Below are 24,732 nucleotides of genomic sequence, written 5' to 3' on the forward strand. Positions count from 1 at the left end.
ATACGCTTCAGGTTACAGACTCCGCTAACTGAGAAATAGTACCTCGGGTTAAGAACTTTGCTTCAGGATGAGAACAGAAATCGTGCTCTGGCGGCGCAGCGGCAGCAGGAGGCCCCATTAGCTAAAGTGGTACTTCAGGTTAAGAACAGTTTCAGGTTAAGTATGGACCTCCGGAATGAATTAACTACTTAACCTGAGGTACCACTGTATTTATAATATAAAAGCATGTCATTACCGGCAGTTTTATTTTTAACACTTTCCCCTCCTAAAACTGGATGTTTTATTTTGGTTATATTCACAGCATGCATTGAAAGCACTATGATGCCAAGCTTTGAACTTCCATGGTTTCCCCTAAAGCATCCTGGGGGCTGTAGTTTGTTAAGGATGCTGGGGTTGTTGTTTTTAGGGGACCCCTCACAGAGCTAGAATTCCCAGCACCTTTAACAAACTACAGTCCCCATGATTCTTTAGGCTGGGAACCATGGCAGTTGAAGTGGTGCAACAGGGATTTAAATGTATGGGGTGGCTGTGACTTTTTAGTTCATAAGCCACACATAGCAGAGGAAAGAAACCTACGCCATAATCCACAAAGTCTCCAAGTCCCTAAGGGCTTTTTCTACAATTCTGAAGGCATGGGTCCTAGTGGTTCTAAATCAGAACAAACAGCAATCCACTGAAAACCAGAGTGCCTTTTTCCTCTGACTGAGCACTAAGGAATGGTTTCTCCCTGGGGAAAGAAGCAGGGATAGAGGAAGTGTGGATAACCCCTAACTCTTCTGACTCGCGGCGGGAGCTCTTTCCACCCACCCACCAAAAGGCCGATCAACCAAACATTTCTGCCTTTGTACCATTTCATCTACAAGAGCCCACGGATCCTATTGAGAAAGCCAGCAAAAACTACAAGAGACTGCCACTCAAAAGGTGCTAGAAAGCCTTACTCTCCTGCGGCTGTGGGGCGAACCATTTGTGTCCATTATAAACCAGTTTATTGTGACTGTCCTCCTTTGCCTATTTGGCTGGTGCCATAAAACTCTAATTATCCCCAATAAAACCAGAAAAGGTTCCTAAACAACGTGTTGAGCTGATACAACACAATAATGAGCAAGAAAGCGTAAAATATGGGGCTTGGATGGGCCGTCCCCCTTTAGCATTCAAATCCAGCATTCTGTTGCTCCTCCTAGCAGTAGAATAGGGAATAAATCACTGAGAACCTCTTTAAGTGCTTCCCTTCCCCCAAACAACTAACCCCTACAACTTTATTCCAAAGGACTGAAAATCTTAAGACACGTAGAAACAGGTATAATCAAAGAAGAAAGCACTTGTCTCCTTTATATGAAGAGTAAGTTGGTATGTTGTGCTAATATCTCTGATTTGGTTGACTTCTGATGAGTTGATTTATACTAGAAAGAGAGATGTCAGAATGGATGCCACATCCATTCCAAAACACCACAGTTCATCTCTGGTGTGACTGAACTCTCTTTAGCTACTCCACGGTGAGTGAAATGCACTCACGGGAAATGTAATTAATTAATTTCTTTAATTCACACATTTCAGGGTCAAGTCTAGCTATTTGAAAGCAGATGCCCAGGCTCAATCCTGGCCCAAATTAAGTCCCAAGTACCATCTTGAGATCCTCCAGATGAACTGTTTATTTGAGCATTTCATCTTCATTTGCTTGCACAAGGCTTATGCAGAGGTTAAACAATACCCAGTCTTCATTGACCATTTGTTCAGATTTGTTTGCAGGAAGATTATATAAAAATGAGCATTTGTCCTTATTTGCTTGCAGGGTGGTTATGCAGTCATTTATCCCATCCTCTTTACTACATTTCCCTGTTTCTTTCCTACCCTCAAATGTCTGATTTTATAGAGGGCACTTCCCAGACTGTCACTATTTTCAGGTAAATTTTTACTGCCTACCGGCAAATTCAGATTGCAGAATTAAAGTTCGGCAAACCCAGTTGCCGAAAAGATGATGATGATGATGATTGCGATACAGAAAGTTATGGGGAAATGCACATGAAAGGAGAATAACACTTCAGGCAGCAAAGTATATTGGGCTGAACCTGCACTAGGGAAGTTATCTATGGGGCAGACCGTCACTGTTTTCAGGTGGGATTTAACCTCATCCTGGCAAATTCAGGATTGTGTAATGAAAGTTCATTTGGAGCTCTTGAGCAACAAGCCTGCTTCCAAAAAGAAAGAAAAAAGACAAAGACAAAGGGGACTTTTCGTGATAAGGAAAGTGATGAGAAGATGCCCTGGAAACTATGGAATAACAATTGCTTCATGTGACGCTGTTTAACCTTCCTGCGCACAAATCAGAACGAATGCTTAATAAACAGCCAATGTTGTCTAACCTCCCCACAAACCTTGTGCAAACACATCAGGATGAACGCTCAGTAAGCAAGTGGTCTGGAAGCAACCTATGTCTGGATCCTCAGTCCCTCATCTGTAAAATAGGAGCTATAGTGAACTCTTTATAGAGTTATAGGGTGTTATACATCACAGGGTTATTGTGCAAGCAGACACAGTGAAAATGGTCATCAGCAATTAAAAAAAAACCCTCCCCTTTTGCCATCATCTTAAGAAGGTTTAAAGAAAGTTACACACACACAAAAATGTATAAACTTTGCTATACTATAAACTTTGCTAAACTTTGCTCCTCATCCCTTCAGAATTCAAAGCTTAATTGCATACAACTGTTGCACATTATTTAGTACTGGCTAGAGTGGCTTGGGACAGAAGAGGGTTGCAGACGATTTGAGGCATGCTATTAAGCAGTTAAGGAATTTAGTGCTCCAGACAACCCTACAGAAACAGTGCAAGGACAGTTCAAATCCCAGCATGGAGAGTCATCAGTGGGGTCAGCAAAAAAAACAGCCAGCCGTGGGGAGTTGCAAATTCCATCTCTCCCCTGCCCCTTGCATTGTGCAGGTGAGTAAATTAAAGCGGGGATATTAAACCTCCAAAGAAGAGCTTTGTGGCTGTAGATTTCAGCTCTTTTTCTTTCAGCCTCCGGAAGGGATCCTTTGCACATCAGCTGCTTAAGGAAGCCTGATGTGCAGGACTGTGGAAGGATCTCCAGTGTGTGGCAAAGGATTCTGCGATGCATTCTAGAGTAAACACAGAAGAGCCCTGCTGGATTGGACCAAGGGTCTGTCTAGCCCACCACCCTCTGTCACACATGGACCGTCTTAGGGAAGCCCAAAAGCAAGACGTAACAGCAAGAACGCTCTCCCCAGTTTGTGATTCTCAGCCACTGGTATATAAGAAGATTCCTTATACCCGGTCAGACTATTTGCCTGCCTAGCTTACTATTGTCTGTTCTGACTGGCAGCAGCTCTGCAGAGGCTAGGGCAAAAAAAGGGTCTTTCCCATCACCAACTACGTGGAGATGCTGGGTTTTGAACCTAGGACTTTCTGCATGCAAAGCAGGTGCCCTACCACTGAGCTATGGCCCTTCCCTCTAGACATGGGAACGTAGGAAGATGCCTTATACCAAGTCACACCATTGGTCCACCTAGTTTAGTACTGTCTACACTGACAGGCAGCAGCTCTTCAGGATTTCGGAGAAGACGTATTTCCTAGCGCTACCTGGAGATATCAGGGATTGAACCTGGGACCTTCTGCATGCAAAGCAGGTGCTCTACCACTGAGAGCAATATTGCTTCTGGGCCTGATCCTGGGAGAAGCATATAGCCAAGATGATTGGGAGCCATTGATAGACTTGTCCTCCGGTTCGATTTGTCTAATCTCCTTTCAAAGCCAACTTAGGCAGTAGACATCATCATATTTTACAGGAGCAGATTCCATCAATCAGTTAGAACAGGTCCTACAGACCACACACCAGTTATTGAGAGGGTGGTCACAGCTTGGCAAAAGAGCACATGTCCACATGCAGAAAGCCCCTGGTTCAATATCTGGCCCATTGAAGAGAGGTAGCAGGAATGGATAAAGGTTTCTCCCTGTTCATTATTATTATTTATTGGATTTCTTACTCACCCTTCACCATAAGGTCCCAGGGTGGGATACAACAATATAAAAACACAGGATAAAAATTAGTTTGAAACAATTTACAATCAAAAGAATAGGATGGTCCCCAAATATATACAGGTGAAACTCAGAAAATTAGAGTATCGTGGAAAAGTTCATTTCTTTCAGTAATTCAACTTAAAAGGTGAAACAAATATATGAGATCGACTCATGACACGCCAAGCAAGATCTGCTTCTACTTCTCCGAGGTACAATCTTGCTCCATTTGCAATCCTTGTTTTGCTGATTTCATTGAAGATTCTAATTTTCTGAGATTGTTAATTTGGGGTTTTCATCAGCTGTACGCCACGATCATCACAATTGTAACAAAGAAAGGCTTGACATATCTCGCTTGGCATGTCATGAGTCGATCTCATATATGAGTTTCACCTTTCAAGTTGAATTACTGAAATAAAGGAACTTTCCCACAATATTCAAATTTTTCGAGTTTCACCTGTAGGTTAATCTATATCTACCAGGTGTCTGGGACGCGGGTGGCACTGTGGGTTAAACCACAGAGCCTAGGACTTGCCGATCAGAAGGTCGGCGGTTCGAATCCCCGCGACAGGGTGAGCTCCCGTTGCTCGGTCCCTGCTCCTGCCAACCTAGCAGTTCGAAAGCACGTCAAAGTGCAAGTAGATAAATAGGTACCGCTCCGGCGGGAAGGTAAACAGCGTTTCCGTGAGCTGCTCTGGTTCGCCAGAAGTGGCTTAGTCATGCTGGCCACATGACCCAGAAGCTGTATGCCGGCTCCCTCGGCCAATAAAGCGAGATGAGCGCTTCATCCCCAGAGTCGGCCACGACTGGACCTAATGGTCAGGGATCCCTTTACCTTTACTTTACCAGGTGTCCATGGCCAGAGCAAAAAGATGCATCTTCAGCAGATGATGAAAGCTGTGCAATGAAGGAGCCAGGGACACCTCCGTGGGGAGAGAATTTCAGAGCTCAGGGGCTGCCACAGAGAGCACCTTATCATGATGCTCTCTCTGTGGCAAACTTGCCAACTCCCAAGAACAGCATTGAGGACCTCCCCTGTGCCAGTCTTAACACCCAAGAAGGGTCTGTAAAGAAGGAGATGGTCTTTCAGATATTTCAGATGTTTGTTCACACACCATACATTTAAAGTACAAGACTTCACCCAAAGAATCCTGGGTACTGTAGTTTACCTTCCACAGAGCTACAGTTCCTGGAACCCATTACAAACTTGTGGAAATGAGGGGTACAAGTTTTAACTAAGTAGATATTTCCAGGAAAGCAGGGAGAGAAGAGCTGCCACTTAGTGGTAGAGCTCCTGTTTTGCGTGCAGAAGGTCCCAGGGATGCCCAGTTTAAAAAGAACAGGTAAAAGGTGAGAGGAAAGACCTGGAGAGCTGCTGCCAGTCAGTGCAGACAATACTGAACTAAATGGACCTGTGAAGTATATTGCAGCTTCCTATGTTCCTGGAATGCACCATAGCTAAGCAGCAGCGCATCTGCTTTGCATGCAGAAGGTTCAATTACTGGCCCCTCCAGATAGGGCTGGGAGACACCTTTGTCTGAAATCCTGGAGAGCTGCTGCCAGTCAGTATAGACAATACTGAGCCAGATGGACCATTGGTCTGACTCAGTATAAGGCAGCAATCAGCGTGGTGACTATTCCATGTCTCTCAGAGTGTTTAATTTCACTTTGGTTGGCAGAGCCCTCTTCTTTCAGACTGAAGTCTGAGGCAAACGAGGCCTGTAATGGCAAACCTTGCTGATCCACAGTACAGTGCTATTTATTTTATTGTTTAAAGGAAGAGATATCGGGAGGATGGGTTAAAAGGACCACATTTAAGAGCCTTTCCATCCTCTCGGAATAAACTGGACACTGGCTGAACCATCTCAGTGGCCCCGTAATAAGAGGAAAAACAAAAGAGAGTCATCGGCTAACTCAACAGATGCTGGAGGGATGCGGAGGACACATCAAAGGCACCCACGCTGGTTCAAAGCCCCAACTTTAATTGTCAATTAAGCATGCATAACCGGGAGGAGTTGTGGGGGGCTGGGGGGGCTGGAAACAAAGCCAGGGTAACCCCCCCCCCCCCGACTCCATGCTGGCGTATTATTGTAAAGGCAAGCAGGGAAAACACTGAAAACAGCTGATTTTGCTGACAGTGCGCTGGTAGTGCATCTTGTAAGCAATCAGGCCCTGACAGAAGAGAGCAAGCTCCTCTCTCTGTCACACGGGTATTGTGTGGGACATTCCACCACTAGGGTCACGTCGTGGTCAGTGGGGAAGAGAGTGGAGCCGGTTTAGGCAGCTGCTTCAAAGCACATCCAGATTTGGCTTGTTGCATTTGCTACCCGGGACAGTCGGAGGAACACGGCTGCATACACACCATACGTCTCAACCATATTTAAAACACATCCCTGTGAACTATAGTTTACCCCTCAAAGAGCTACTGCTCCCAGCACCCTTCAACTACAATTCCCATGATTATTTGTATTTTTGTTATACAGTGGTACCTTGGTTCTCAAACACCTTAGTACTCAAACAACTTGGAAACCAAACACTGCAAACCTGGAAATAAGTGTTCCGGTTTGCAAACATTTTTTTGGAAGCTGAATGTGCTCTGTTTTGAGTATTACGCTTCCGTTTTGAGTGTTACGCTGAGGTCTGTCTGTTTTTGCTATTTATTTTGCGTTTTTGGTTTTGTGGCTTTTTTGTTTTGTTTTTGTGACTGTGCGGAACCCGGTTCAGCTACTGATTGATTGATTGATTGATTGTGTGACTGCAGTACATTGTTTATTGCTTTCATTTTATGGATCAATGGTCTCGTTAGGTAGTAAAATTCATGTTAAATTGCTGTTTTAGGAGTTGTTTTTAAAAGTCTGGGATGGATTAATCCATTTTGCATTACTTTCTGTAGGAAAGCGCACCTTGGTTTTGGAACGCTTTGGTTTTGGAACAGACTTCCGGAACAGATTAAGTTTGAGAATCAAGGTACCACTGTATTTTCCAGCCCACCTTTCCTCCTAGCAGCTCAAAGGTGGGTAATCAATAACAAGAATAATCATAATTGTAAGCTTCCAATTGGGTTGGACTAGACGACTTCAAGCTCTGTAATTCTAAGGTTCAGGACCCGCCCCCCTTCAATCCTGGTGGCAAGGAGTGGTTTTGTGATTCCCCTCTAGAACAAGCTGCAATCAGTTAATGGGATCTATATAGTTTTGCCACAGCCTGATTATTACCAGTGTGTGGCAGCATGGAGGCGAGCGTCTACACTGGCGGCACCAGGGTTGTGGAACCGCCAGTGTTATACTGAATTCAGGTTGCTCCCAGACACCCTGTTTATTGAGTGTTTATTCTGATGATTTGTTTGCACTGAGTTTGTGAGGACATCGGAAGACAGTCACATTCATTTAAAGCACATGACTTCCCCCAAAGGATCCTGGGAACTGTAGCCTCCCAGAGTTAAAACTCTCAGCACCCTTAGCAAATGACAGATCCCAGGCTTCCTTTTTATGGTTTTATGTGCTTTGAATGCATTATGTGGATTGTGCAACCGACATTTACTCAAAGATTGCTTTATAGCATAAAGCCATTAAAGCACTGTGTAAGATGAAATCCGACCCAGACCCCAAAATGTAACATTCTCACAACAATAGCATCGTTTTGACAAATTCTAAAATCCAAAGAAGAATATTTATGCAGATATATAATTGATATATTATAAATGACCGGGTCAACCATCAGAAAAAGCCTTCTTAAACAAAAACATTATTTAAGTATTTAGTGACAACTCATTCTGACTGGTGGGTGGAGGGATCAGACAACATTGCACGAAGCAGTCATTATCCCACACTTTCCAACTGGATGGTCCCATAACTTTCCTTACCACATAAAATCCAGTGTGGTGTGGTCTTTTTTGGGAGGGCGGGGGCAAGTAGCTGTGCTGCGCAAGAGTACCAAATCAGCTTTTATCATACAACCCGAATTTGCTGGCATGTGATTCAATCCCAACCAGAAAACAGAAAATCTGGATGCACTCTAGCACAGTGGCTGTTCCTAAGTGTGATGCAAGATTTTGAGTGCTTCCATCATAAAAGATGACTCAAAAGGACCCATTTATCAGTTCCCTGTTTGTAACCAGCAATGCTGGATAGAAGTTCTGCAGCCTTCCGTGCTGCAACTGGGTGGGATTACATTAGTTGTCTCCCTCCACCCATTCCTTTAGAAAGGGGGGTGGAGAGAGAGAGTGATAGAGATTGAGGATGCTGTATTGTTTAAGGAACCAGCAGCAGAGACCCAAAAGAAAAGAGCTAGTGACCCCACACTGACCCCAACACAACCCTAATGCTTGTCAGAAAGCTGATTTCTGTTGTTTGCCTCTTGAGCTCGCTGACTTTGGTGTGTAGATTACAGGTACAAGAACAATGGGGATTGTTCTACCCAACAATGCTCCTTGCTCTGCACCACTCAGTCACTTGAGATAGCTTCCCCCCCTCCCCCAATTAAGAGCCACTCTCTTCTAGCCTTGTCCCTTTCCAAACTCTCCCAATTTAAATGTGCCTGCTTCCCCATCTCTCGTCCCTCTCCATTATCCTGCTTTGCTTTTGTGACAACCCTCTGGTCCACCCAACAAGTTATAAAATGACCAAAGACTTGCCATAAACACAGATGGGGGAGAGCATGAGACAGGCAGTGAAAGTTCCCCTCTGGGTGTCCCCTTTTTTATTGTGCATCCATGATGATTTGTGCCCACGATGGCATCAGGAAGGTTTTAAAAAACTGTTGTTCCAAGGGACACTGCCTCTTGATAGTGGAGGCAGAGCATAGCCCCTGTGGCTAGCAGCCATTGGTGGCAGCCTTATCCTCCATCATTTTGTCTAATCCTGTTTTAAAGGTAAAGGGACCCCTGACCATTAGGTCCAGTCGTGGCTGACTCTGGGGTTGCGGCGTTCATCTCGCTTTATTGGCCGAGGGAGCTGGCGTACAGCTTCCGGGTCATGTGGCCAGCATGACTAAGCTGCTTCTGGTGAACGAGAGCAGCGCACAGAAACGCCGTTTACCTTTCCGCCGGAGCGGTACCTATTTATCTACTTGCACTTCGTGCTTTTGAACTCCTAGGTTGGCAGGAGCAGGGGACCAAGCAACGGAAGCTCACCCCGTCGCAGGGATTCTGTAATAAACGAAAATCTGCCCTTATTCCCTTATGGGGGACACAAGAGCCCTTCTAGAGTCGTTTGTAGGTTCTCCATCGGTCGGAGAAAAGAACAGAGGCCAACCAGAGAATATTGAGAAGCAAAGCAGCTCGTAAGCCTGATCTTTATTGAACTGTTGCAACAGGGTGCTCCCCTCACACGCAGGAAAGGAACGGGACCCAGAACCCAGGTGTGCCCGCCCTTATATAGACATTTTAAATTGCCCGCCCTAGAGTCCAAGACCACCCCCCAGAAACATCATACATACATCACAGAAGGGGTGTAGCTCAAGACCACCCCCCAGACACATCATGCCTACATCACAGAAATCTGAGTGCATTGTTTATCTCCTGTCGTTGTTTATCTCCTGTCTGGCAGGTTACCTATTAATGCTTACTTGATTGGATACTCTGGGGAGCCTGGCCAGTATTTTGTAGTGACAAATACTTATTTCCTGAGCCAGGTCACAGGCTCACCCTATTCATACACAGATATACCCTTTTGTGAATGGAAAGACAATGGGGAGGCTTTTCCATTTTCCTTTGACCTTGCAGAGAAAACGTTTGGTCAGTTTGGGAGCCAAAATGGCTCCAGGACTGCTCTCCTGTGCTGCCTCAGACATGTGGCCCATACATTTATGTACGCGTTTGCCTATATATATATATATATATATATATATATATATAATATGACCTTAGTTTTTTATTTCAGTTCGAACTGGCAACCTTCTGATCAGCAAGCCCTAGGCTCTGTGGTTTAACCCACAGTACCACCCGCATCCCTATCCTGTTTTAAAGCCATACAAATTGGTGACTATCACTACATCTCTTTGGAGCAAATCCCAGAGTTTTAACTATGCACAGTGTGAATAAGTATTTCTTTTGTCTGTCCAGCATTTAACTTCATTGGATGGCGCAAAGTTCTAGTGTTTTGAGAGAAGGAAAGCTTTTCTCTATATTCACTTTTCTCATACCGTGAAAATTTTTATACACCTCTGTTACGCTGCCTCTGACTTGTCTCTTCTCTAAACTAAAAAAGCCCAAATGCTGCAAACTTTCTCCCCATAGGGGTTCCTCATCTTGGTTGCCCCTTTCTGAACCTTTTCCAAACTGTGCACAGTCTTACAAATGTGGACATGCCATGGATCTGTCCAGCACTGTGTTCTCACAGTGGCCAGCAAACAGCAAGCAAAACCCGAATGCAATAGCACTCTGCTCAACTGCAACTCCCAGCAACACAAGACCAGCATTTACGAGATTTCGTAAATGCTGGTATAACAAACAGTTTCTATTACTGAGTTCCCTGTTGTCTGTTTTTGATTGTAAGCTTCTTGCAGGCAGTGGACTACTTCTGGTTATGTCACTTTGTTATGTCGTCATTTACTCTGAAATGTACTATAAACAGCAAACACTGCAAGTGCTTATAACAGTGTTTGCTGGGGAAACACGTAATTCTCATAATTCTCTCTCCCCGCATTTCCTTACCTGACATTTTGCTTGGTGGGGAAGAGCTGGGTTGCGCATGATGGGGGGAATTGTGGGAGAGCAAAAGGTTCATGCTGTGAGGTTGGCCCGTGCTATAAGCATCCATAGCCAGCTTCTGACGAAAAGCCTCCTCTTTCCTCCGGTTCGCAAACCAGTTGTAGACCCGGACTTCTGTCACCAAATTCGAACCCAGTCCATGTGCTTTAGAGGGGGACACGCCCCGCTGGTGGCATTCTGCCCTAGGAGGAGAAGAATAAAGAGAGCTCATTGGAAGAGCTTGCAATAAAAGCCTTCCGTAGGCAGCCAGAGCTATCCTGGCACTGCTGGATCAGGCCAGTGGTCCACCTAGTTCAGCATCCTGTTCTCACAGTGGCCAACCAAATGCCTATGGGAAGCCCACAAGCAGGACCTGAGCACAACAGGATCCGTCCTTCCTGTGGTTTCCAGCAAACTGGCATTCAGAAGCATGCTGCCTCCAGCAGTGGAAGCACCTTAAAGACTTAATGAATTTATTATGGGATAGGCTTCTACGGATGACAGATTCCACTGGCGTTCAGAAAACCTTATGAGGACTTAATGGGGGTAACAGTGGTTGTCTAGATGCTGCTGATGTGTTACAAGTTGAGCTGATTTCTTATGAGCTCAGAACTAATATTATGAGGCACTTGTAACAGTTTAGTGTGGCAGCACCTACACTTTGAAACTCCCTGCCTATTGACATCAGGTAGTGCCTTTGCTGTACTCCTTCCGGCACCTGCTAAAAAACCGTTTTCGTTCAGGAAAACCTATAGAGACATGTAAAAGCTGAAATGTGCTTTGCTCTGTTTTTAGCTTAACTCTTGATTTTACTTATATTTAGGATTGCACACAAACACACATTTTCAACTTTAGTCTTTTATCGACTTTTTAAAAAAATAAATGGCTTAGAATTTTGATTTACAGTCAATTGGTATATAAATTTTGCCACATAAATAAACAAAAGTCCCATCATTCCTGAACACTGGCCACACTCAAGAGGGACTTATGGGAGCCGAAAACCCAAGGTGCAAGTCAAGCTTTGCACAGCAGGAGAGGGTACTTTGGTTCTATCAATTGCATCGCCTGGGCCATCTTCTCTACCCCTCAGAGCAATCTGAGCATCAACAGGAACACCAGCTGAACAAAGCAAAAATGATCCAAAGCAGTGCTGGTTGGTGCCCATTGGACAGGCAGAGGGGACCAATTCTAGTTTGGTCTCCATCATCCTCCCTGTTGAGTTATACAAGGGTGACACTGAGACTGCGGAGGAGGAAGATGACAGCCAGTCTCAGCCCCTGGCCTGATGATTAGTAAGGGGGCAGGCGAGTTGGGGGCTGGCTGAGGGCAGACTGGGATTGGTAGGGCAGTTCTCCCAAATAGACCAGCCTCCACTTCACAAAGGACTCTCAGGAATCCATACAGATCCATCAGCCTCCAAGGTGGGACGTTCTGATTGGTTTTCTGCAGAAGGAAATTAACATGCTTGTATAAAACGTGGCCTTCCTTTTAAGCCATGTTATTACAGAAAAGAGAGACTCTAAATAAAATAAGTACTATAACAGGTTGGTGTTTTTAATTTGAGACAAATTTAAATTTGCCTGCCTGTTGAGATCAAGGAGGCATTGTCACAGGACTCTTTCTGGTGTCTGCTAAAAACTTACTTGTTTACACAAGTTTACCCGGATGCTTAGAACAGGCATAGGCAAACTCCTGCCCTCCAGATGTTTTGGAACTACAATTCCCATCATCCCTAGCTAACAGAACCAGTGGTCAGGGATGATGGGAATTGTAGTCTCAAAACATCTGGAGTTTGCCTATGCCTGGCTTAGAAGGTTGAAGTTTCATTTGTTTTAGCAATTAAACTTTTTGTGTTTTGAAGTGTGGTTGTAAATTTTTCTTGATTTCCTTGTTTCATCTTTTTGCAAAACGCTTTTAGTTTTTTTGCAGTCAAGCGTTGTATAAATCTTATGAAATACTGTACATTAAATAAATATTTGTTTGCTTAAATCATCATATTTATCATCATCAATCTTTAAAAAGGCTACATGGGAACTTGTGCGGATGAAACGAAAGTACAAAAATGCATTCAAATTATTTCTGAAACTGCTCCAGGCATATAATAGTGATGTAAAGGTTGTTATTTACCACGAACCCTTTCCAGCACATCTTTTTAAAATGCATAAACACATCCCTATGAATGCTTCTGGGGCATTCTAGCCCCCCCCCCAAAGGGTGTGGGTATATAAACCTCTGCCTTTTGCATGGCTGAAATACAACCTACTGTAAAATGTAGGGATCATATAATTGCTCTGCCCAGGTCTGCAGTAGAAACTGGTTGCACATCGCCAAATGTTGCCCTCAATGAAATATTGCCATTGGACTGGAAGAAGTTGCTCAACTCAACACTAGGAGCTCAACCTTTTTATTTACTCCATTTCAATATTGTATTTTTATATCGTCATAATCTGCCCTGGGGCCATTTTTGTCAAGAGCAGCTTGGAAATCCCAATGAGAATAACCAGATTATATTTTGCTTTCAGCCGCCCACAAAACCAGGGGCCATTATACATCCCTTGTGGAGGCCCCGTTAACTACGAACCCCACAGTTTTGGATCCCCTCCAAACCTGTGCCAAAGTTTTTCAGTGAAAACCCCACATTTGGGCACAAGTTTGGAGGGGATCCCTAATTTGGGGGTCCGTCCTTAATAAGCCTCCTCAGGGACTGAATTTAACTTGGTGGAGAGCTGGGTCTCAAACTCCTGCAGGCCTTACCCAATCCCGGGTAGTTTTTTCCTCTCCGTTGTTGACTTATTCTAGATGGTGAGAATACCAGGTTCTTTTTCCTTTGACACAGGACGTGCCAGACACTTCACACAATGGGGGTTAGCGAAAACAATGCAGGCTTTGCCCTCTGCCAACAACTGATTAGAAGCAAGACAGGGGGGAAGACGCCTTTGTCTTTTGTTCGGGGTTTAAGTTTTAGGCGTTTATTTTTTCCCCTTATTTCTGTTTACCTGTTGCACTCCTCAACCAGGGCCTCCCTTTCCTCCTTGTTGGGGTTCTTTTGCCGGTCATAGGCCTGGTACAAGATCTGCTGCGAAGCGGGCCCCCACTTGAACCGGTTCCGTCTCATCTTCTTGCTGGGCGTTTCAGCGCAGGGGTCGTCCAGCTGACCCACCCCCTGGCTTTGCTGGTTGAACTCTGGAAAGAGAAACAGCAGCTGATCTTGACTGCTTTTGTCTGTCATATTTCCCGAACCCTGGACTGTCTGGTTGAATTCTGAAAAGAGAAAGGAGCAGATTTTGATCGGGCCTATAGCCGCTGCCACTCAACAAGAAAACCTTCATTGCACAAGAGTTCACTTCACTTCATGGAAGCCAGCCAGTCTGATCAAGCTTCTCCTATATGCATAGCTGTCAACGTTTCCCTTTTTTTAGGGAAATTCCCTTATTCTGAATAGGATTCCTCACAAGAAAAGGGAAAAGTTGACAGCTGTGCCTATATGATGCAGTTTGCTAAGGCAAACTAGGCCCGCATCTGGGGCAAGGGTAGCCTTAACGTTAGGGTTGCCATATTTCAAACAGTGAAAACCCGGACAGAGGAAAAATTGTTGGCCTGGCAACCTCTGAATGTTATTGGACTACAACTCCCATCAGCCCCAGCGGACAGGAATGATGGGAGCTGGAGTCCATCCACTCCTGGAGGGCACTGCCCTTGGCTATTTCCCTGACGTGCTTTTGAATTGATAGGTTAAGTGTGGGGAGAGCAGGCAACAACCCCTCTGGAGATCTTGTTTGGCCCAAGGGACTGCAATTGCTTCTCACTACAACAATTGCGATCCTCCATTTTGTACAGATTGTGTGATTAAGGAAACACGTCAAGCTTTTAAAAACCTCTTTCCAGTGAAGAAAGGCACATGACGGGCCCATTTCTTTGAACGCGCTACAGTGAGTTGGTGGGTTGGGAACCTGCTTTCAAGCAGAGAAGCCACAGATGGGAGCAATCTGTAGGAATATTTCTGTGGAGTTGCAGCCCCAATGTCTCCCTGTTTCAAAACAGGGAGGGCTTTAGTAAACGATGGAAGTGGTGAGCACACTAGTTTCTGACAAAAAAATGGGGAGAACAGTGCCTCTACATTTTACCTCATAGGTGCAAATGCTAGAAACATATTAATTTTTAACATGAAAACTGGGAATCTGGGGGTTATGTTTCATCAGGTCAGGGACTGCCCCCTTACCCGCCCCATGTATATCCATGAACAGAAGGGAATGCTTAACCCTTCTTGGGATCCATCCCCCAAAGCTATTTTTATTCCACTCTAAGCTCACATTGAGATGATCCCAGCTAAAAGAAAAAGTAGCTTCCCCTTCCACCAGGTGTTTTTTCCCTTGAAAATTGCTCAGTGGCAGTCCACGTTCAAAGGCCCAGGCTCGACACCCCAAGACAAGCAATGCTGAAATGTTTAAACTTCAATCTAGCAAGAGACAAATAGCTCAAAAAGGCTCCAGTGTGCTTATTGTTTATTTGTTCAATTATTGCATTTAGAGAATTCCCCGCCCTTTCGTTTAAAAAATCCCCCTGACAGCTGAATAATAATAATGATAAAAGGCATACAATAAATACCCATTGTTTGTAGGCAATAACTGTATTTTCTTAGCTATTAGCCATGGCAAAATAGAAAGCAAAAAGCTAAACAAGCGAACGAGTTTAAAAATTTCAACACAAGAGACATAGAAGAGCAGAATACTGTAATAAAATCTGGCTGAGCCAATAAAAGTGACTTATTCAATATGCTAGGAAAATTTAAAAAGACATTAGATTTGGTGCCAAGCAAACCTCCCTGGGGAGGAAGTTCTACATATGGGACCACCAGCTGTGCCGCCCCCCTTGTATGCAGAATGCCCTCTCTCAATCCAGAAGTAGTAGGAGACTCAAGGAAGTTAACTACCAAGCCAGGGCTTGTGTGTAAGAAGCAGGCAGCTGATCTCAACTTAAGCTCTTTAGGTCAGGGATGGGGAACATCTGTAGCCCTCCAGATGTTCATGGACTCCATCTCCCATAAGCTCATCCAACAGAGTCAGTGGTCAGGGCAAGCCCACACAGAAGGGGCAGCTGGGTACACTTGCCCCGGGCCTTGGAGGGCTATGCCACACTTACGTTGTCATGCCAAGCACACCCCATGGCTCCTTGCCGCCCCAGGTCTCAGACAAGCCCTAGAAGGGGCCTAGCTTCAGGCTAGAATTCTGTGTACACTTAGATCCCATCTGCACTAGACTTTTAATGCAGTATCATACCAGTTTAAATTGCTGTGGACCCCAAGTATGGGTCCTTATGTAGCCAAAATCCATGCAGAAGAAGCCGACTTGGAAGAACCCAAGGTTTGCACAAGTACAAAAGATTTGCAGCGGGAGATCTCAGTGAAAACTGAGAATCGTAAGTGAGCACAGAATACTGACTGACTGTGAGGGGCAGAAAAGCAGGAGATGGAAAGGATTGTCTGGTTTAGGGTATGACTGGCTGCCTGGCTGTTGCCCTCAATAGGAGGAGAAGCCACAAACTAACCAAAAGCTACGACAAACTGCAGCTGCATTCACAACATAATGTGAAGTCATGGGTTTTGTTTTACCAGTTGGCTCAAGCAAACTGTGAGTTGTCTCACAGATGAGCAAACAAGCCAAGGTGTGCTTCACCAGAGCTTTTTGTTTTCCAGCTGCTCTTGACAAGCATGTGAGGTGACTGCCCCAACAAGGCACGCTTATTCAAGGCTTGGGCTCAGATGTGTAACAAAACATGGTTATAAGCCATCAGCAAGCCATGGTGTTTGAGCAGAGGCTAAATGGGCCACTAGTCAAGGCCACCACAGGATCCTACACTGAAGATCGTATGAATCAGAGAGTTGCACTTGAATGACTTCCAAGGTCCTGTCCAACTCTGTATGGTTCTATGTCTCGAGAGGTTGGTCTTAGCTCCTTGGCCCACCAACACCCTAATCAAGTCGTGAGTTTGAACTGCCTGTAAGGTTGACATTTTCTCTCTCTGGGCTTGCCTACACCAGAGAAAAATGTGGATTTGCACCAGCCTGTTCCCCCATTAATTTAGGGACATCAATATGATGTCCTCCCCATCCCAGATCTCTCCCTGCTTTAAATGTGAGCCTTTTTGATCTTTGGAAATTTTGAAACAGCCAAGATTCGAAAATCTTGCATTTAAAACGGAGGTGGGTCCAGGAAAACTCTGGAATGATGTTCACATTTTGGTCTTGTGTGGACAAACTCTCTTTCTCTTCCTAGCACCCGAGAAATTCAGAAGGTTACGCTTTTCCTGCATGTTGAAAACCTGAGCTGCTATATTTCTGCCTTTTGTGTGGCTGTTTAAATGCTCAGAAATTTTGCCAAGATAAAAAGAAAAGAGGTGGGGGGTTTTTAGGGTGGGGCAAGAATCTTATACGTGTTGGCTAATTGAGAAGCTCTGATCTACCTCAGATCTATTCATCAAAAACAGTGATAATTATACTTTGCAATACCTCCTTGGTATCTTGTGCCCTGCTTAAACCTGGTGCCATAAAACAAAAGAAAGCAAAACAAAAGTCAACCAGTTTATCTTTGGATGTGTCAGAATGCAACCAGCTAATTGGATCACTCTGTCCGCATGACATTGTCCTCCCCAAGGCGATCGTGCTGCATTTTGACACAATAGCCTATTTAAATTTACTCAGATCTCTGTAGACAAGCCTGGAAGGTAATTCTAGCAGAGAAGAAAGCCTGGGTCACTCTTCCGGTGCCACAATGCCAAACAACAAAAACAAAATGAAACGTTTGTGTATGGGATTGGCGGGGCAGGGCGGGGGGGGGGGAGCAGAGATGACAGAAACCCAACTTTCCAGATGGGAGGTGACAGAATATGTGGCACAATCCTATAAACAGCTACTCAAAACTAAGTCCCACTGAGCTCAACGGGGCTAATGCCCAGATAAGTGATAACAAGGTTATCTTAGCCTCAGCTCCCTGATCAATAGGGTAGGTGAGGCTCTGTGATAGAGCACTCAGACGCTTTTGTCCTGGTGGAGCAGGATGAAGTGTGGTTCTCCAAATACTGTTGGACTAACACTCCCTTCACATTGGCCATGCTAGCTGGGGGATGATGGGAGTTGTAGCCTAATAACATGTGATGGGTGGCACAGGTCCCCCATCCCCTGAAATTGAAGGGTAGCCTAGGAAGCTGCCTTAATACTGAGTCAGACCAATGGTCTGTCTAGCTCAGGGGTCAGCATACTTTTTCAGCAGGGGGCGGGTCCACTGTTCCTCAGACCTATATTTTTTTTGGGGGGGGGGGGATGAACGAATTCCTATGCCCCACAAATAACCCAGAGATGCATTTTAAATAAAAGCACACATTCTACTCATGTAAAAACATGCTGATTCGCAGGCCAGATTTAGAAGGCGATTGGGCCGGATCCGGCCCCCGGCCTTAGTTTGCCTACCCATGGTCTAGCTCACTATCATCCATGCCAAGGGTAGCCATCATGGTACAGCCCAGATGTTTTGGACTAACTACAACTCTCGTCGGCACAAGCCAGCATAGCCAATGGTCAGGGATGATGGGAGCCATAATCAATATTGGCTACCCCAGTCTACTTAGAATCGTAGAATTGTAGAGTTGGAAAGGAGACAGAGGGTCATCTTAATCCACACCCCTGCAATGTGGGAATCTCAAACACATGGTCCTTCCATTGGAAACCATACCAAACCTTGCTTAGCTTTGCAAATGTGCTAGAACATTTCCTAATCTTGCCTGGAGATGCTGCAGTTTGGGACCCTATGGCCCTCCAGATGTTGCTGGAATAAAAACCCCATAATTCCTGGTTACTGGCTACATTGGCTGGGGTTAACAGAAGAAGAGCCCTGCTGGATCAGGCCCATGTGGTCCAGCATCCTGTTCTCACAGTGGCCAACTAGATGGCCCGATGGGAAGCCCACAAGCAGGACCTGAGTGCAACAACATTATTCTCCTCACTTGGGGTTCCCAGCAACTGGCATTCAAAGGCACATTGCCTCAGGCAGTGGAGGTAGAGTGCAGCCAACGTACAACATCCTTCTGTGGTGATGGAACTGCAGCAGCTTAACTGCATGGCAAGTGCATGTCAACAGGTCGCCAGCTGGAACCCACTCTCTTGTCAAGTTACACAATGTGGATGCATGCACACAAACACACACAACAACATGAAAAAAATATGTACTTACGCCGGAGAATCTCCCTCTGCTTCCGGACGTACCACGTGTAGAGAGCCGCCCGCTTCTGCGTTTTCATGGGCGTCCCCTTGTTGAGATGTTGCGAGAGATGGGACTGATTCAGTCCAGTGACATCCACCACCTCCCTCTGGGGGATGTTGTGTTGCTGCATGTAACCCTTGATCATCTTCGCCGCTCGCCAAGGGTCCTCGCTAAGAAAGGGGGAAATGACAGTTAACCACCACTCTGTAGAAGGCACTAGAAGAAACAGTTCTAGGCATGTAAAATGTTTGGAGTGTTGAGGATCAAAAAGTAGGGTGGGGAGCTATGCTTTTTCCCTTGAGGGGAAAGCACATTTGGAGATAAATTTGTTTAAAATTTACCTGATGACTCAATCCAGAGTGGTTCTAAAATATTTGCCCCCTGAGGCTGAATAGCAAAACAGCATCCTTTCCACCGCCCCCAACAAAGGCACCCAGGCCAAAGAGCTGTTTGACAGTGGAACGGACTCCCTCAGGACGTTGTGGAATCTCCTTCCTTGGAGGTTTTTAAGCAGGGATTGGATGGCCATCTGTCATGGATGCTTTAGTTGAGATTCCTGCATTGCAGAGAGTTCCCCATTCCTCTCAGTAAAAATGCAACAACAACAACAACAAATAATTAAATAACCATTTGCTGCCCTTTCATGTCACCCAAAGCATCTGCCTAGGCAAGCCACTTCACAATGCCTAATGGCAGGGCCGGTCAGAAGCTGACTAGAAGCCATGATGCAATGATGCAGGACAGAATTAGCCATTCATAGATTCAGGTCTTTAAATAAGCCAAGAAACCCACTTGTACATACACAAACACATACACGAAGTTATTTGTGTTTTGACTTTTATAAAATGAATCATAGAGCTACTCTGGGAAATTCTAGATACACATTACTGGTTCTAACTGGAAATCACTCCAAGGCTGACTCAAGTGTGTGAAGAAGACGCAGAACACTCACACCCTGAAATTTCACCTCAGATGTGATGGCCTCCCGTTTGCTCTGCTCTCAAGGGCTGGCCTCCATTGTGAGGTAAAACTTCATGCCCTCATTTTAAGGGAGAAATGTAGAAATTGACTCTACCTTCCTGATTTATTTTTTTTAATCACCAGAGCATGTTGAGTTACTCATGGACCTAATTACAGGTCTCTAGGACATGTGGAAGTAGTCTAATAAAGTTGGCATCCCATAAGAGAGTGGCATTTTAATTTCACACATTATCCCACACTGCGCATTGCAAAATGCCCACTCACCACTATTACCAATATTAAGTCCAGAACAGGGGGCAGTAGCTGCCTGAGGGTGGCCAGATTCATCTTTGCGATTAATCCACATCTGAGCAGGACGTTGAAGTTTCAACAGGTGGACAAAGTGCTTCTTTGTGGGAAGGGGGGTATAAATAAGAGTATCCACAGTCTGCACTCAATGTGGAAATTAAATGTAAACTCCTCTGGCCTTCAGTCCCCTCACAAGTACCCCACACCAAAAAAATTATCCTGCCACATTATTCTTTTAAAATGCCTTTTAAAAGACCAATATGGCTATACATCTGGAGTTTGTCACTAACCAACTGAAAATGTTGCCTCTGAACATTTTCTCACTCTACCAGGGAGTGCACAGTTGACAGTGGCAACTTTTCTTACAAAACCACACTACTTTGTGATCTTTTCTTGCCTTGTGTACCCAGAGTTATTGAATGGAAGTCAGGCCCTTTGCTGAGTCACAGAAACGTACGATAGCTACATGCACGAGGTCAGGAAAACACACCGATCCTCCGACAAACATTGGAAGTTGCCCAATCACAGGCGGCTCGCGGGTTTGTGGTTTCGGGTAAGTTTTGTCACAGAGTTTACCTGCCCTGCTCTCCCGCCCTCAGCGTCTCAGCCATCTTCACAACAAGGGTAGGCAAATAAAACCCCACAACATCCTCCCAAGACATATGCCAAGAATTTATTCTCCTGGATTATAAAAAAAAAACACACCCTGGCTCTCCGGATTAAGAAAATCTATCCTAACTATATCTGCACTCGCATACAAAGGGGATTCTGCCCAGCCAGGCATTCTTCCTCCAAAATCTGCCCTTTCCCTCAGTACCCCCCATCGCCTGTCTCATATCTGTTAAGGGTTCCTTGAGATCAGTGGGGGGGGGGGTTGTGGGTAAATTCTACAATATGTTTTCGACCAAATAATTGAGCATTTGTGGTGGATTTATTCTGTTTTTGTTGGTGCAGTGGGGCTTCTCTAGTGGTACATCCCATTACTGCTGTCTGGAAGGGCTACAACGCAACAAAAGCAGAGCAAAAATAAACCAGAACATAGTGGTACCTCAGGTTACATACGCTTCAGGTTACATACGCTATATTTGCTTGTCCTAAATGCATTCTAATTCCCCAACGCCACCCATTATTTTTAATGATCTTGATCTGCTGAAGACCAGAGAGTAGTTTGTAGAAAAGAAGGGAAAGAACAGAATATATTGTTGAGATGATATTTTCTAAATTGCTTTGGGAAGTAGTAGATTAGTGGCTTTTAGAGCTGCTTGTCCTTTCCAAAATAATATTCCAATCCTTTCTTCCTTCTTGAGTAAATTATATACAGTGGTACCTTGGGTTACATATGCTTCAGGTTACATACACTTCAGGTTACAGACTCCACTAACCCAGAAATAGTGCTTCAGGTTAAGAACTTTGCTTCAGGATAAGAACAGAAATCGTGCTCCGGCGGCGCGGCGGCAGCAGGAGGCCCCATTAGCTAAAGTGGTGCTTCAGGTTAAGAACAGTTTCAGGTTAAGAACAGACCTGCGGAACAAATTAAGTACTTAACCCGAGGTACCACTGTATTGACGGTATCAGAAAGCAATGGGATTTCAGGAGGCAGTTGCAGGATATGTGTTGTTTGGCAACGAAGCAGCAGGCACAAACAGCGTTGAAAAGCGGGACTGTGTTGGACTGACCCTAATACTAAAATGATCAGAAATAATCATGAACACACAATAAAAAGGGTGTCTGTAGGTATCCCAAGTTACAAAGTGCCTCTAGACTCTGTTACTTTTTCTTCAGCAGGCTAACAGCACTGTTCTTACTAACCAGTAACAAAATGTCGTCGTATGAAGTGTTTCTCCCACACCCAAGAATCCTAAGAACTGTTCTTTACCCCTCACAGCTACAATTCCCAATATTCTTTGCAGGGCGAGGGAATGTGATCTAAATGTGCTTTTAATTGTATGGTGTTTATGGAGCTTCTGCCAGCCATACCTTCCTCCATGGTACTCCAATCTGCTCCCCTTCCCCTCCAGTTCTTCATTTTCCACCCCATCCACATTGCCATGAGTCCCAAAGTGCTGCAAGGCTCCAGGACTGGAGTGACAAACCTTAAGACAGATGATGGAGGATGGGAAACAGGAGGATGAGACCTGGGTGGAATCTACACACACATAAAAAACATTCTGAAAATGATTTTTTAATAGCGTTTTTAAAAATACATTGAATTTTCCATAAGGCTCACCATCGCCATCTAGTGTCACAATATATATTGCATGTAAAACACACTTCAAACGTTTTATTTGCAGCTGTATAGCTGAGTCCCAAGAAAGAGACTGGAGGAGGCATGTACTTCCCCCTTTCCTGGATAAAGGTTGCTGAGGAACCAGGACTCCCATCTCCCCTCTTCCCTCATGGGGACATGAGCCAGCTACTGAATCCATGGAGGGTGCCAGGCAACCACTAGGGCTGGAGGAACCAGAGTCAGACACCCTGGAGAGATGCTGCCAATCAGTGTGGGCAATACTAAGCAGGACATATTACTGGTCTGACTCAGCTACCTATGTTCCTAACATAGTGAGCAAGCTTTCCTGAGTTCCTACGAAAGGCGTTATTATAATACTGTTATTACTTCTGGTTTTTTATTATTATTATGAACCAACAAGGTACCTGAAAGCTTAATAGCAATAACAACTTGTTGCATAAAACAGTGAGGTGGTCAGACCACTGCCCCCACTGTGGAAGGATGTGTGGATCCAGAATTGGCCTCCGCAGTCACTTACGGACTCATTGTTAAAACCGTGTTTATGGAAGACAATCTTACTCGGCTATGAGTGATTGCCGAAGAAGAGAAGAAGAAGAAGAAGAAGAAGAAGAAGAAGAAGAAGAAGAAGAAGAAGCGTACACATTGAAAGCACATTTATAGCATATTTTCCCCCTCCCCCAATACTGGGAAATGTAGCTTGTTAAGAGTGCTGGGAATTGTAGCTCTGGGTGTAAACTACAGTTCCCAAGATTCTTTTCAGTGTGTGTGCTTTAAATGTAATGTAGGTACGCTGTCCTAGATGCTCTTGAAGAATAATCGTATGTGTGATGAAACGTGTGTCCATACTCCCTAAATCAAGGATGCGTCTTCCAGGTGTTGGGCTACCTTCAACCCCAGCCAGCAGGACCAGCGATTATGATAACCACAGTCCAGCAGCATCTGTAGAGCCACGGGGTCACCGCCCCTACCCTAGGTGGCAAAATAAGTTCTCATGGGATGGATGTGTGCTTATTATTTTGTGCTCATCACCCGGTACACAGAGGGCCTGTGGGCAGGCCTGAACTAGGCTCCCTAAAGCCAGCCTCTTCTCCAGCTACAAAGGCTCCCTTTAAAGCAAACAGGGACCTGGTTGCAAAAGCCTCTTAGGGGCCATGGGATTGATCTTTTGTTTGTACAGGAGGGAAACTTTGCCCTGACACTGGAAACCCTGGAGCAGCTGGGGCGGGGACTCTGTGGGTCTTCGCCATTCAAAACTGCACCAGGGGAGAGGACTGGACCTGCAATGGCACCGTGATTCAGGTTGTGTTTCCTCAGCTGAGGTCTACCTCTTCACCGCTCTTGGATATTGATTTGATCCAGGGGAGAGGAGCCTCTGGCTCAGAGGCTGGAAATGGGCTTCCAATTCTCTTTATCAGGCACGTAGGAGTCTCCGCAGCCCATGCGAGTCACTGGTCCACCTTGGGTGTTTTGTTTAGCTGGAATCTGTTCTTGATAATATCTCCTCCTTGCCCAGATGAGAGAAGTGAGTGGTTGTGCATGGGTAGGAACACCTGGTTTATTCATAGTTGGAATGTTGGCTATTCCACAAAGGTAAAAGCCACATCTCTCTTAGTCTGCCCACTTGCTCTGCCCATCATCTTTTTCTCTGGCCTCTCTCCACTATGGGCATGTGGCCCCTGGGAAGCTGCTCACGAGAGAAAGCGGCCCTTGCGCCCCTCCCAGGTCAGCTTGCAAAAAGTTAAGCAATCACAGTTAAACAGATTCAAACATTAAAATGAGAATATTAAAAGCAGTCAGCTGATGGACTATGCAGAACTTGATAAACTGACTAGGAAGATTAGATATCAACGAGATCAAAAATTCATCGAGGACTGGAGAAAATTGGCAGAATACTGGGAATGTATAAGTGATAACGGAATAACGTTAGTGGCATTTAAAGAAGCTCTGTAACAGAATAAGAAATATTGTAAAAAAGCAAAATATAAGAGGGGGGTAGGTATAAAGGCAATACTAAAATTTGGAAATGTGTATTTAAAAAAATTAGAATTTGAATGATTGGCAGAGAAGCCGAAGGAAGTCAAAAAACCGAAAAGTTTAATGCAAACTGTTAAAGTGGTATAAATGTATGGAAAACTAATAAAATATAATTAAAAAAAAAGCAGTCAGCTGATTTTTAAAAAAATAGTAATCAGCACAAAAGCAATGTACAGAAGATTTTAAAGCTGGAGGGTGGGGGTTGGAAG

The 24,732-nt window shown here is 44.8% G+C and overlaps 1 protein-coding gene across 4 annotated transcripts in view; it reads right to left on the reverse strand.

Moving 5' to 3' along the window:
- HNF1B (HNF1 homeobox B) overlaps positions 1-24,732 on the reverse strand; it is a 60,203-nt gene that overhangs the window by 21,068 nt on the left and 14,403 nt on the right. For 2 of the 4 annotated variants that reach the window (XM_083587722.1, XM_083587723.1), the window contains exons 2-4: positions 18,943-19,142; positions 13,717-13,981; positions 10,685-10,923 (exon numbers count right to left, since the gene is read on the reverse strand). In XM_083587722.1, coding sequence (XP_083443848.1) covers positions 10,685-10,923; positions 13,717-13,981; positions 18,943-19,142 — 704 coding nt within the window. The remainder of the gene's footprint in view (positions 1-10,684; positions 10,924-13,716; positions 13,982-18,942; positions 19,143-24,732) is intronic. The other 2 variants (XM_083587725.1, XM_083587724.1) reach the window with 1 other exon arrangement.

The sequence above is a fragment of the Podarcis filfolensis genome (assembly GCF_964270895.1).
Source record: "Podarcis filfolensis genome assembly, chromosome: 15".
In the NCBI taxonomy this organism is placed as follows: domain Eukaryota; kingdom Metazoa; phylum Chordata; class Lepidosauria; order Squamata; family Lacertidae; genus Podarcis; species Podarcis filfolensis.